At 41.5% G+C, this 15,444-nt stretch overlaps 1 protein-coding gene across 1 annotated transcript; it reads left to right on the forward strand.

Moving 5' to 3' along the window:
* On the forward strand, positions 1-12,688 carry limd2 (LIM domain containing 2). Its single transcript, XM_030058446.1, has 4 exons — positions 1-248; positions 9,663-9,707; positions 9,991-10,127; positions 10,214-12,688. The coding sequence occupies exons 1-4, from the start codon at positions 246-248 to the stop codon at positions 10,371-10,373; spliced, it is 345 nt and encodes a 114-aa protein (XP_029914306.1). The 5' UTR covers positions 1-245; the 3' UTR covers positions 10,374-12,688.
* The last annotated feature ends 2,756 nt before the right edge of the window (positions 12,689-15,444 follow it).

A 15,444-nucleotide genomic window follows, 5' to 3' on the forward strand; every position in this document is an offset into this window, starting at 1 on the left:
CCTGCCGAGGGGAAGAAACGGGCTGTTGAAAAGCGAGTGGAGGAGGCTGATAGAGACAAGCTGAAGGGGGGAACTCGCCGGCATCGAGGCAAGCAGCTAGTCTACAACAAAGCCTCACAGGAAAAAAAAAGAGAGAGAGAGAGGGAAACGAATGAGAGAGAGCAAACATCCTCCTCCTCCTCCTCCAGTCATTGAGTGAACGGACCCCGCGTTGTCAGCCAGGCTAGCCGAGACACGAAGCACAGATGGTGAGTGTTTTTTCCTCGTCGGTTTGGACCGTTTGTTTCTGCAGCCTCCCCTCCCTCTCCTCCTCTCTCTCTCTCTCTCTCTCTCTCTCTCTCTCTCTCTCTCTCTCTCTCTCTCTCTCTCTCTCTCTCTCTCTCTCTCTCTCTCTCTCTCTCTCTCTCTCTCTCTCTCCCTGTGTTTTTTTGTGCTGAGGTGAGGTGATGTCCGTGCACTCGCTAACGTTAAAGCTAGGTTAGCTTCAGCATCGGCATCAGATCATTTTAGCAAAGCAAAACAGTAAAATAAATAAATAAAAATAATAATAATAATGAAGTTTTTGTTCTGTGTTTTTCACCTGAACAAATGCGTTTAAATGCCCGCCCGACGTGCTCCTCAACACGCTTGCTAGCAGCGCAACCCTGATTTTTTTTTTTTTATATATATATATTAGTTAGCTCGCTTGCTAATTTAATATCAGCCAGCACGGTGATTTATATCAGCCAATTCATAAAATGTCGAAAATCCGCCCTAATGTTAATAGACATTTGATGAGGAGGGTGGTATGGAAGGTTGGAAGGTGGAGGGGCTAATTATTTATTTTCTTCCCCCTTTCAACCTCTCAACTGATTTGTCAGTGGATTTCTGCTGTAATAAGTGGCATGATATATTGTGTTTCTGTTTTTTTTTTTTTTCCATGGCAGAGTAGCACTCGCCAAGAGTCACGTTTGGTTGTGGTTTTCTGCCTGATATAGGAAGTGTTTGCAGACAGCCTGCTCTTGCCTTAAAACAGTGTTACATAAAGGTCTGTGTAAAGCAGGGCTATACAACAACTAGGGAAGTAGCCTACAGCTGGAAATATCATAGTCCCTGAGTGGATACACAGAAAGGTACAAACCCTGCTTGATCACCCCGCACCCTAAAATCTGCAATGATGCCACCAGATTAATCTGATTTTGATTGTGGTTTGTACTGTAGAGGCAAGTTTACACTACCGTCTGCTCAAAATTGGGAACCACCAGCCTCTAGTGAATGGCCAGACACGCTCTGTGCATTTCCACAGACAGCGTTCACTGCTGCGTATGAACTCGCTGACCACTGCTGAGATTGCCAGGGTAATACTGGATGAATGAATGACTGGATTAAACCTCTCAGTAAATGACATCAGCATGAGGCTAAAGCCCAACTCTTAACACCGGTGGAAGAAAGCATGCACTTCACTCTTTCAGACTCCTCTTCCATATTTGTGTTACCGAGCAGTTTATACAAACCTCTTTGTGGTCTGGTCAGACCGCTTTTTATCCATCCATGACACCACATCTACAGCGGTGCAGGCTGTATAATTACAGCTCTGGCATATGGTGACAAGGCTTAAGTAAGTTGTATGGTCATTTTCATTTGCTGCCATGTACAGCCAACGATCTGTCAGTGTGATGTCTTTGTAATTTCAGTGTCAGTGTCGACAGTCCAGATCAACACCCTGGTTTGTAGACTCATTTATGTAAATACTCTGGCGGATTTGAGAGGCTACTACAACTTAACTGACTTATACGCCCCCCAAAAAATCACGCTGATCCAGACAAAAAGCATTGCAGGAGATTGCAGTGAGGACTAATAACATTTGTTGTGTGGCCATATGCTCTTCTATGAAACACTTATCATTAATGACACAAAAACCTGATTTGTTGGGCATGTCAGAGGTGCCATATGTTGGGGAGGGGATGCTTGCTAGTAGTCAGATGTGCACAACAATATTAAATGGGTCGCCAGCAGGTCCAAGCCATTGAGTTGCAGGCAGAAATGTTGAGATTATTGGTCTCCACTACCTGCATGCCTACTCCATCGTTTGCATTCCTCGTGTTTTATTGTTTTGCAGTTTTACCACAGGCTTTGATGATAAGAGACGTTTTCAGGCTTGTTGTGTGCAAGATGTTGAGGTGATAGTTTGAATTTTTACCCATGCTGTACTGCTCCAAAACAAATTTAAGTAGGTACAGACAGGAAAACAAGATGATTTTGAGCAGATATACAAAGCTAAAAAATTTGCTGTGTAGGATGCACAACCACATACATTTGTTTTGGTTTCACTTTGAATGCTCTTTTCAGCCCCTGGTTTCCTAATTATTTATTTCCTAATCATTTGAATAGTGTCTTTTTTAATGCAAATAGCCACTACAGATGACAATATGTAGTAAGCAATATGTAAATAATAAATAAATAAGTAATAAGTACAGAAGTAAAAAGACAACAATGAGAATTTTGTACAGATCAAATTCTTTTTCAGGTGGTGGTGAAAAACGCTGACAGCCCTGCACGATGTGGTAACTAGCTGCTACCACAGTTTATCAGTTCATCTGGTTGCTTTTTCACTGTCCATCAAGTGTAATTGTTCTTTTTGTATGCTTTTCCACTTGTTGTAGTTACATACTATGGTTACAGGCTCTCTGTGTTCACTGGAGTCATACACGTTAATTTAGTAGTAACTTCCATCTCACAAAAAATAGCTACACTTAATACCTTTTGATTACATTCCTTCAAATCATTCACCACAAATATTACGAGTCTGGACGGTCGTGGATGTAAACTGCAACTTGACAGGTTAGTGGAGGCACATACTGTGTAAATAAGACAGCTCAGGAGTTGCTGTAAGGTTTATTTTTTCACTTTTGACAGAGTTAGGCTAACGACTCCCATAGCCCTCAAGTTTTTATGCTAAGCTAATACGAAATGCAACCAAAGGGACCAAACCACTGGATGTACAGAGGTGCAAATGGTATTAAACATCTTGTCTCAGTCTGGGTAAGTCAGATAAAGGGTGTTTTGCCCAAAACATTGGAGTATTCCTTAAAGCCAGACAGCATGTCGATATAGTGAATTCATGCCTCAAACAGCAGATATTAGTCTTGTCTTTTCCATGCAAGCCTGTCAATTCAGTTATGTGAAGAGGAGGTTATTATTTTCAAGGCAGTGGACAAATATCAGATTGCTATTTTCACACATATTGACTTGTACTCAGAAATTTCTCGGATAAAAGCATTAATTGTTAACTTGAAAAAGATGATTTGGTAGGTTGGCTTATTCTCTCTCACTCTCTCGCTCTCTCTCCCTCTGGGGAAAAGAAACCTTGCTTTACTCTTTGCAGACCTGAATGTAAGTAGTATGTCTCGGACATTGGCTTTTTACTGCCCTTTCATGTTGATTTGAGTCATTCCAGAGGCCATTGTCATTTTTCTGACATAGTGCACTGCACTCAGCTGAATCAGATCTCATTCTATTAATAAGGGCTCTAATACACAACCAGTCCAGCGGTGAATCATTCTCAGTTAGATGGCATAATCCAACGATTGTCAATTTATCACTGCAGAGGATTGTAATGGACCTCATTCAAAAGGCATTATGAGATTTGCCCGGGCTGCTAGTCCAGTCCTAACTCCTCAGCTTTTTTGTATCTGGAATGTGGGATGGAGTAGGAGCCCTTTGCATTAGTAGTGTGTCTTTTCAAGTTCTTAGTGACTTTGCTCAATATTTACTGTAGTTTGGATCTTGACAGCTATTCATATTATTGCTTTTCAAGCTGTCTGCACCAATCAGATGCTGGCTATTCATTTTGAAAAGACCTTAGGATACACTTGAAAAACACTCCACTTGAAATGTTTCCCACAGGCCATGGTATCATTCAGCAGGAGAGGCGTCTGAAGTGCCATATTTTTAAGTCAGCAGAGTGCTGCAGGAAATATGCCGACTACAACTTAAGCCACGCACGTTATCTTCGGACATGGCCACTCAAGAAGCATTGCGAATCAAGTTTGAAACGTTCGCTGCTCTTGTCCTTTCACCTCCAGTGTTCGAGCGGGCGAGTCTTTCAGTCCGCAGTTAAGGAACCTTCAGATGTTTGCATCTGTGGCTTTTCTAGACGGGATGAGGCTTGTTGTCTTGAATTCCAGTCTTCGAGCAGTGTTTGGTTGTGAAATGTTCTTCTTCTCTGGTTTCTTTGATAAGATCTGATCAGTCATAGCACTGAAGGCTATTTCACCACGGTCTTAAGTGAGATGCCAGGTATCAGTGGCCTCACGCTGTCTTCCTGCAAGTTCATGTCAACACAAGCACCAAAGTTTTCAACACATTCTTCAACACGCCATCACAGGTTTGTTTTTAATTTTGCAAAGGGAACCAGGTTTCACATACCACTTCTTCACTTCATACCCGCTATGTAGGGCTGGGTGATATGTTCATATTCTGTTGATTTGTTATAAGGCTAGATATCATCTCAGATTTTGTAATGTGATGATATATTGTAAGTGTTGCATCTTCCAGGTTTTAAAGGTTGCATTACAGTAAAGGGATGTAAGTTTCTGACTGTTCTTGCTGTTGCCTCTACCTGCTTAGGCACCATATCCACATTATTAATGATTGTTTATTAAAAATCTCTTGAGAGTCAATAACTTATCAAAGCACAAAGCGTCCTCTCTACAGTATTGTCACAATATTGACATTAGAGGTACTCATTCAAACATCATGTGATATTTCGATCTGCCCATATTGCTCGGCCCTGATAGATCTGTAATTAGTTTCACTGCAAACTCTCAGATTATACAAATGTGTGATGACAAGGAAAAGTCACTTTACTCTCATCTGGCTTTAAAATCGGTGTCTGCCCTTGACACATCTTGAACCAAGAGTTTGTGCAATTTGCTGCGTGTTAAAATAAGCATCAGAGGCAGTTTTTGAGTACTGACTATTCTACTTCAGGAGGTATTTGGGTAAATCCTTATGAGGTTTTGTCTTGGCCCTCACACAGTTTCTTTGCAGCAAGTGAGTAGCCGTTCCAAGTGAAGAAAGAAGTCAGTCAGCTGACTAAAGATGGCACACATACCATACATGGTGTGCTGTGCCTACAAACACAGCAAAATGCCTTGTCACGTTATCGTTGAGCACAGGAAGTACAGAAGGGGAAGAGAAGTAGCTCGGTTGGCCAAACACCCCAACCTGTCACTAATTATGATCAGTCTGCAGGCGAGTCTGGTGAGCCTTCATCGACTGAAGGATCTGTGTCCTATTTTCACCCCCCTCCCTACCCAGTCGAGTGTCAAAGCCTCTCTCTGAGTCAGTCCTTATTTTTCCAGTCACTTAATTGCAAAAGAACATTTTTATTGATCCCCCTCAGCCGTCTCGATTGTGTCAGTGTGTGTTTTTCTCCACGGGTTTGATTTTCATATAACTTGCTCTGCCTCTTCATGTTAAGAATGGGAGATGGAAGATTACTAGCAAGGCTGTATATCTGCCCTCCAGCAGCTGTTTTCACTGGAAGATCAGTGCCAGTGCCCCCAGGACTAGGCCAGACAGCGCAGCCCAAGATGCTGCATGCAAAATATGCTTCTTAGGGCGTATGCCGTGTTGCAACATGAAGCATTCCATGCCTGGAAAATGTTGTTTTTGTCAGGATTATTTTCTTAGGGAGCCATCATATATATGGATCGGTTTATTAACACTTTTGATGTGTTTGAAGGATGAGGTGCGTCATTTGTGCTGTTTTATTTCAACGCTGCTGTCCCAAATGATGAAACAATGATCACAGCTCTAAAAATAAGGGATGAGAGAGTGGGAGTGTTGCATGAATTAATGACCATAGGCGTTTGTTAACATTGCGCATCTCTTTCCTTGTAGGGCCAGTTGCTATGAATTGTGTACCTCAGTGTGCACTCAGCGGTCTGTCGTTACACAGCTGAATGGGGAAGAAGGATTGGAGCGGATGAGGGGGGGTTCAGCTGTCCTAGTTGTAGTGACCTCTGTCCAGCAACACTACAAAAGAAGAGACACTTCCTCCGCTTTGCACTCTCCAAGAACACATTGACCTTTTAGCCTTTTAATATTCCTTAGTGTTGTTGTAAGCGCTCTAAATGGCTGTGCTTTACGTCAGCTGATATCTCCTGTAAACACTGAGATTTTGATGAGAGGGGTCTGGTTTGTAGTTTCGGCGCCTGCTTGCTTGACGTCCACAGCTTTTTATTTGTCTTAACGCTGAAACTTGACGATGACCTCTTCGGCTCGTACCGTGCACACACAAATAATTTTGGAGCTACGTGCTGTTAACACAGACATGTTCTCTAAACTACAGCGCCATCCTGTTACTTCCTGAAGCGTCGGCTTGGGGGTCCGTGGTTAATTTCTGTTACTGTTTGGGTGGTCTGAGCTCTGGGGGAGAAGGCAGTGGGATTTGTCACAGTAATGAGATTTTGGAGGATCCTCTCTAGACGAGTGTCAAACGCTGATCTGTGTGTGATCTGTAGTGCTTTACCAATCAATCCTGTCCACAGAGAAAAAATCACTGTCTTCCAAAAAGCTGATGAATGGTTGCAGCTTTTACATACAGCCAAGCACATGTAGGCACATGTAATTAAAAGGGAGGACTCTTGAGTGTGAGGGAAAAATTGATCCCCTGTTGCAAGAAATAGAGTGAATTTGACATTTTCTTGCATAAAAGTGTATTTTTTTTGTGAAACACTACAGTGCAGTTGATTTTTACCCACATTGAGATGTCAGATTGCCTCACAGTTGAAATCCATAAAGGAAAGAAGCGCTACTCGGCTCTGACTCAGACACGTGCTCTTTAGTTGGGCAGGTAAGAGAACATCAGAAAAAGAAAATTTTGGCCTCCGGTAAAAATAAAAAAATCTTCTGCCTCTGTGGTTTGAAAAATAAATGAAATAAAGTGCAGGCAACCAAGGAAGAAAAAAAGTATACCAAAGCAGTTTCTCTTTCAGGTAAAAGAAAAAGTCTGCATGGCAACAAATAGTTTACTACAGAGGCAAGCCTTCGAAGAGCCTATTTTTCTTATGCCTCACAGTTGAATCATAGTGTTGGATCTAATTTCACAATTGGAAAAACCTCTTCTTTTCATTATGAACCCTTTTTCATGCACATAAGGGTCCTCCTTTTCCCCTCCCCCATGCAGTCATGTATGCATTACATCTTTTGTCAGCCAGGGGTTGACCTAATTTGTTTTTGTCAGTTTGGGTCTGAACATAAGTCATCATTTTCCTGCAGTTCAATTCAGTCTGCAGCTGAAATGCTCGTATGGCCCCAGTTATGAAGTAGTTGGCAGTCAATCGTCGGGATGGAAGTCAGTTAGGTATTTAGCTGCGGCTGTCCCCGATGGGACTCTGCAAGACACAGGAAGTCAGTCTTGTCATCACTACTTCCTGCCACATGTGAGTTCCTTGGTGGTAAAAGTAAGTCTCATGTACAAATAAGGCAAAAGAAGACAGATGGCACAGCTTTTCTGAAATCTTACAGCATTCGTGTGAGTGTGTGTGCGCATGTGTGTGTGTGGGAATACATGGTTACTTCTCACATGGTAACTAATCCTGTTTCATTGTTTCTACTAGAAGGACTTGGTAATTCTGTGCCTTCACTCAGATCAACATTACTGCCATGCAAGTTGCCTTTTTTGGCCGCATTATATCTGCTACAAAGATGAAGTCCTCGTTGACCTGATTTCCATGCCCTCATAGCCTCTCACTGAACTAGACTTTTTCCAGACACATACTGGCAGCTGCATAGATTCACTCTTTTGAGTTTTCCACGAAGTCAGTAAATACGTTTGAGTGGAGCAAAGTTGTGACAGCCAGCAGTTGTTTGATTGCAGCAACAGGAAGTGGTGGTTCTGAGCAGTCTAGCATGCAGCCTGCTAGATAACCAGCCAAGTGTGTGCCATCTTGCTAGCAGCAACATACAAAAGGAGCTCAGGGGGACCCAGGGATAAGGAGGCGTATGGGACGGTTTACAAGACGATTGCATCTACAGGAAGCTGCATGGACACACTGTTAATGAGCCAATCGTTTAAAAAGCTTCTGGTTCCTCATAAATGCAGGCAACACCCTAGCTTTTCCTGCTAGTCAAAGGCACAAGGTCAAGAGTAACTTTGAAAATGCCACTATGGAATTTATTCCGGATTTATTTCTCACAAAAATCCAGAAGTGATGCACAAGGCGGTGTTGTGTGGCTCTTCTTCCTTCCTGTCCAGTTTCCGGTCCAGTGGCACTCATCTAAAGTGCAGCGTAATTGAATCATCAGTCAGTTACATGAGCTTTGATGTCAACCAATTTGACCAGCGCAGCGTTTTTGAATGCAGGAGATGGTGCACTTAGCTTAGTCTATCCCACCTCAGTGTAATTTCCATCGGTGGAGTTTACTATAGGCCCATTCTTTCTTGCCTACAAAGCGAGCACTTGTGCAGTTCCTTGAAAGACTTATAGAGCTGCATGCATGGAGATCAGCAGTTGTCTCCAATGTGTAGATCTCCCTCTGTTTCCAGCTCTGGTAGACAGCCCTCCACCCCCACCCCTTCCTCCGGCTCGAGCCAACCGCCTTACATAACAGGGTTTTAGCAAAGTCCGCAGTGGACTTTTCCCCTGCCTAAACAGAAGCAGCCCTTCTTCCCCGCACACTGGCTTTTCAGTGGCCGTTTTCTGTGTACGCATCTGAATGTGTGTCTCTCTCTCTCGGTTTATCATCCACTTTAACTACCTGTTAGTCCTGCTTTAAAACGTGGCCGTGCATGTTTGTGCCAGGCCAGAGGGCAGATAGTCATTACAACAACATAATGCCCTGCCTCTCCTCAGCATGACACCTTGAGACGAAGAGAGCTTTTCTTTCTTCTTGACCTGCTTGGAGCCCTCGGGAGGTTTTTCACCTGCTGCTTTCAGCTTGAACTTTTGACCCAACTAAAGTCATGTACTGACAACAATGTCTGTCTGTTTGGAAACGGGTGACCTGTGTGAGGGTCAGCCAAAGAAATAAAAAATGAACTTTTGTTGGTGCATGATTGTAGGAGTATAAGCAAGGAGGAGAACGGTGACAGAAAGGCTTCTAATGTGCAAAGAAATGAGCAAATTCCCCTCACATTCCACCTGGTTTCCACTTTAGTCCGGCCCACCGTTCATGCCACACATGAAAATTACATCAAAGTATTCATTATTAATTATGAAGATGAAAGACTGTCACCTGGTGCTGACGCTGCTGACCAAAGTCATATTTCTGTTGATAATCTCACACGGTTGCAGCCCTGTAATGTACACACGGCCACAAGACTAACAAGTGATATTGCCCTGCGAGGCTATTATCTTGGAGGCTGGCTCTGTGCTGTAATGTTGAGGCCGGCCCCATACAGAGCGTCCCTCAGCTCAGCTCATATGACTAGACAGAAGGCACCTGATCCTCTCCCAGGGGTGCAGGGAGACAGATGGAGGGAAGGGAAAAGAGATCAGATTGGCAATATTGAAGCACGGGTAAAGGCTACTGCTTGTAATCTGATAAGGAAGACATTGCTATTGTTGATGGCACTTGTTATTTTCAGATTGGCCATTTTGTGCTTTACAGGAGTCCATACACACATTTGAATAAATACAAGGGTTGGCTAATGTATTTTTTTCCTCCTCCAGGACACCAGGAACACCACTGAAGAGAAACCTGTCCAGCGATCTAAGGTAAATATGTGATTTGTGAAAACTCTTTTCCTGCACTTTTGTTGCCCCCAACATTTTCACTTTCTCATCTCAAATTTATGATCCTCTGTTCATGTCTGCATTACTTCTGCTGTGGTAGTTCCCGCTTCATTTCCACCACCCTTTGATCTCATTCAAGAGCAGAGAAAGTCTTCCTGCATTTTGAATCTTTTGTAAAGCCTAGCTTTCATCTTGGTAAGGATCTGCGTCTGCATCATCTCCTGTTTGTAAGCCTGGGGGTAAACTGGTATATTTATGTGCTCAGTCCTTCAGCTTTAAGACTCAAAGGGAAGTGTGTTCATCATGTGAGAAGACGGTCTACCCCATGGAGAGATTGGTTGCCAACAACCTGATTTTCCATTCGACCTGCTTCTGTTGCAAGCACTGCAACACCAAACTCAGGTAACTTTTTTTCTGTTTTTACTTTCTTTCTTTAACTCATCTTCATACGTTTGTGTTTAACCTTTCGATTTCTCCTGTCTCGGCAGCCTTGGCACCTACGCAGCTCTTCAGGGTGAATTTTACTGCAAACCCCATTTCCAGCAGCTCTTCAAAAGCAAAGGCAACTATGACGAGGGCTTTGGACGCAAACAGCACAAGGAGCTGTGGGCCTCCAAGGAGGCAGGGAACGCCACCAAGACGACATAATCCTGTCTAGCTGTGTCCCATCCCATCCCAGCCCTGCCTCTTCTCCTCCTCTTTCCTCCTCTTAACTCCACCTGTGCGTCATGATGAACACACGCCTCATATGTTGCGGGAGGGAGGGGGCGCCCTTAAATCTCCCACACGCTCACTTGCTTTTTCCACGCCATCGAAACAGATACACAAAAAACACCTAGGAAATGACTGGCCAGTCCTAATCCATATTAAAATTAATTTCTGGGATATGCATTTTGTTTTGAATTGATTGATATCCTTATTTTCTTAATTTTATTTTCCAATTTCCTTTTTGGAATTGGTTGTTGATTGTGACCAAACGCCTTCTCCAGTACGGGGAATATAATCACATTTGCTTGTAGGGTTTATTTTAAATAAATATTTTCTTAATGATTTGCACCCTTTCTTCTCTGCATAAGTAAACTGTATGCTCAGGCAAACATATCAGAGGGGCTACACAGCATCAACTTTTTGTAGTAGAGCATACACTCAGGTCAATTTTCTGAGGGGTTTCAATTGCAATGTTATCCACGGACTTTTTAAATCAATTTTTTACATTTAGTTTAACTCATTTTAATGAAACGTTTTAACGCAACACAAACTAAGATGATAGTCCTCTCTATTTTGACTTTGCTCTCGGAGACAACTTTGTCAGTTTTTCTGATTTCAAATATTTGGGGAACAAACAGGGTACAACGTACTGTAAAATAACCGCACACATGGGCAATAGCTCACCACTCATGTTTTCTTTGTTTTTCTGTTTGGTTTCTCTTGTTATTGTTGTCCATTTCATTCCATGGTTCGTTCATTTTTTTAATGACCTGTGTGACTTGGGTTTTAACCTTGCATGTCTGCCGGTATGAGTGGATCTTAACAGCCTTATCATCTTATGACTGTATATTAATCTGTGTTGTGGATGATTTAAATGTGTTTTGTTTCATTTTTACATGACGTATCACTTTTTTAAAGTTCTGAGAAGCACTTCTTGCTCTGTGTGTTTGCTGGATTTGATTGATGTCTTGGCATAACTTGATCCTCTCAGAGCTTTTTGGTTGAAATAGCCTATTAAATGAGTTTCTAAGATTGTCATTTGTAATCTATCTGTACATAGAGCTGCAGTTTGTGATTAGTGAAAATGCCACACTATACTCTCGTCTTGCACATATGACCACACATGATCACCAGGCAAGATGTTGGATAATCACAGGGAAACTAAGGCTCAGTCTTTAAACATCCTTTATTCCCCAATGTGATATACTTGCGTATCGCTGAAAACCATTGGTTGGATGGATCAGTTACCATAATTACAGTTTTACAGGATGTTTTTGGACAGAGCTTAAACCTCACAGGAAACCACACAACTGTATCACTTCATAATTCTGTGTTTGTCAAACGTTGGCCTCTTGTGGCGTTATTTTCTTCCCCTGTGCACTGTTTGAGTGTGTTTGTTAAGCTGGACAGTAATAGGAGCACAGTATCCAATCAAATCACATTATCTTACATCATTCATTTATGTTTCCCCCAGCCCCATCCAGTAAGCATGGACATATTTCACACATTTCCCCTTTGACTAAATGCCTTCCTGTTCTTATCTCATGTCTTACTTGCAAAATGCTTCTTAGCACCAGGACCTATTCCGTAATACTGAATTGAATTGAACATTGGTTGTACATGTAGTTTGTCAAAGCGTTCTTCCCCTGTTGTGCTTCTGCACACTGCATGCAAAGCCCAGTGCAGAGCACCCCCTGCTGGGGAAAGTGTGACATAGAGTAGTGTTTGTACAATGAGAGGAAGACAAAAGAACCTTGCCCTTGAACTTCTTGATATAGCTTTTATTCAAAGTTTGAACTAAGTTGCCTCAGTCTGCGGTGCAGCCGTTGCACTCCAGTCACTTTTAATTTTGGTCTTATTTCATTGCAACACCTAAGAAAAATCAGTCCAGTCAGACAAGATCTCCATGTCATTTCATTCTGTACAAGGAATGAGTCTAAAGCCATTCAATTATCTCACTTTAGAACATATTTAAATTCCACTGACACTTGACTGACATTTGAATGACACAAAATACTTTTTGTGACTGAAGGTTTACTGTGAATTAGAGCATGCTGTGCAAAATAGAAAGCTAAACTTAAGAGAAAGATATTTGCTACTTTTTTAAAAAAGAAAAGCCTTAGAAATTAATAGCTGACCTTATTGTTTTTCAAACAAGATGTTTGTTGAGTGCACAGATCTAATTTAAAAAAAAAAGACAAAAAAAAAAAAACCCTCCTGATCTTGCCTTGTCAAAAACAAAACTACTTATTCAACAGAGTCCCACTATTTAACATAGGATTGCTTCACCCAACCAGCAGCCATTCTTCTTATCTACCCACTGGTTATCCACATTGCAAATAAATCTAATTATCCCGTGTGTGACAATGTATGTTTTATTATTTTTTTCCTTTTTCATTTGAAATGGTCCTCTGGATCCCCGAGAATCCTTTGAAACCAAGAGCATTGTATTTAGAAAGTGCACCGTGTTCATGCTGTCTTTGTCATTCTCTGTTAGCAGTGCGCCAAGGTACAACTGTAAAATCTGTGAATTGCAACTTGTCTTTTAAATGAAACAGAAAAGAGAGGGTACACTTTTCTACACTGGTGCCAAGAGGCTCAGGTGAATGATAACAGTGTGACTTTTTATCTGTGATTCATTTCATTTTGTGCTGAATTTGATGTGGACGTCTTACTTTTAGTTTTCAATGCAGGTGTCACTGTTGTCATTGAGAAACTGTATGCATCTTTAAAAATGTATTCGATATTACAGACTTGACCTGTGGATTGAGGTGGCCTTACAGCAAAAGGACGCTTGGGCTGTGTTTGCTGTCTTTCTCCTCTCTTCTCCCCTCCCTGATAGCTCAGTTGTGATATGGAAGAACAGCATTTTAAAATGTAAGCGCCCTCTATCTACACCAATAAACTCACAATCATGTTTGTGCTTTTTCTTTTAGTTTTTTATTTTTGTTTTTTTACATGCTTTTGGAAGAAAATAAAAATGCTGGTGTTGACTTAATGCTGTGGTTTTATTGTGTTCATTGGCACTCAATTATCTTCATTCTCACTGGCTGATGGATGGATGCCTTATGGCTTAAACTGCATGGTTTAGAGGAAACCCTCATTCAAATTCTCTTCCTATTTTTGATTTACTGTCACTTTATCGTCTTACCATTATTTTCCTGCCTGTCATGGCCTCTGAAATGGATTTCACAGGGTTAGACATTTGGCCAATACCGCCTGTTTCCTAAAAAGAAAAAAAAAATCAGCCAGTTACTGTACACCTCTGATATGATGCAGTTTGTTTTATCATGTTAATTACAGAATTGATCAAAGCTTAATTTATTGTCTATGGAAAGCCCCCAACCTGAACTGATTCTGATGTGACAGTTTGATCATACAACAGGGCATAAACATGATTTTTAATTATTGTTGTTAATTATTACCATGGTTTTCAGTTGTTGGGTCGCATAGTGCTGTTTCAGGGGCTTTTCCACCCTTCACAGGATAAACCTCTGAAGAACACAACGGTATTGAATGTTTTTGTTTTGTTTTGGGAAAAAATCGATTATCAACATAAAATATGCGCTATAGGCAGTTTCAATAAATAAATAAAAATAGCAGTTGGCCTCCAAAACAACACTCTGGTCTAACTCTTTTTCCCTGCTTTTAAAGCAAAGTCTCTCTAATTAAAGGGAAGTCTCACCCTAAAATCTTATTCACGTCCTATGGTTGGTCCACAAGCCTCAGGTAAAACACCTGGTTGGCTTGAGTGTGTCATACGCTGTGAGGGACAGGTGACTATGAGTAACAGTCATAAGTCTTGATATTACAACCTGCCTTTTTGATTTGCGGACATGTTCATGATGTATATATTCATACAGATGTTGTAATGCTGATGTAACAAGTGTGCATTTATGGAATCAAATTCAGTGGTGACAATATTGTGTGACTTTGGCCATTGGTGGAAAGAAGGTTAATTTGCTGCACCAGGATTGTCTCTTGATGACGTTTATTTGAGCCAACCTAGCAGCAGGACAGAGGGGTGAGTGTGTGTGTGTGTGTGTGTGTGTGTGTGTGTGTGTGTTGCAGGCAAGTAATAGAAATTAGTTTGAGTTTTTACATGTTGCTTTAAGGTTGTTGTATTTTTTACTTATTGTTTCATGACGTTGGCACTGGGAAGCCCTTAAAGACACTAACTCAAGACTAAAGAATGCATAAGTGAAAAAGCAGCTTTCATGTGTACACATAATGCATATACTTTTTTTTTTTTTTTTTTTTACAGCTGGGATTAATGCACAAGAAGGATTAATGCACATATTTACACAAAATGGGCTTTTTTTTTTTTTTTTTTTACAAATGTCTTATGCACATGTTTTTATATTTCTTCTTTCTTTTTCTATTTATGCTTATAATTTCTTCTCTTGAGAATTTGAACAAGTGCGACTGACCCAATTTCCCTTCAGGAATTATTTTAGTATATCTGATTCTGAAGTGCTCCTCATAAGTTATGCGTCTTACTTCTGACAGCAAGCATTTTGAATCAGAAATTGTTGCAATTTTTTTATTTGGAAAAAATAGAGGAAAGCACTGCAGGGTTACTTGCAGACTACAGCTAACGCTATATTTTTGCTGCAGCAGGAGAGGGTTAATAAGAGCACACTTATGACATTAATTAGACAGGCTACATAGACCGACACTGGTGTGCAGCTACAATAATACATCACTTTCACCATCAGGTGTCGACAGGGCTTCCATGCTCACACTTTTCCAGCCAGGATCCGCAAATGAAAGGTTTGATTCCCATTTTTCCGACAGTGTGTGAAGGTAGCAGAGGCCCCCGCTGCCATGCTGACGTCACAGCTGGTACGCCCCACTGAATAATACGGTGCGCGCTCCCGCGGAGAAAGAGAGAGAGTGAGACATCGACCGAGCACAGCGGCGCGCCACCGAGATTGCACGGCGTTAATTTGGTTACCGTAATGAGAAGTACTCCTGGGATTAAATCCACGATGTTATAATCTGGATGAGG

The sequence above is a fragment of the Myripristis murdjan genome, chromosome 8, assembly GCF_902150065.1.
Source record: "Myripristis murdjan chromosome 8, fMyrMur1.1, whole genome shotgun sequence".
NCBI classification, from domain to species: Eukaryota; Metazoa; Chordata; class Actinopteri; order Holocentriformes; family Holocentridae; genus Myripristis; species Myripristis murdjan.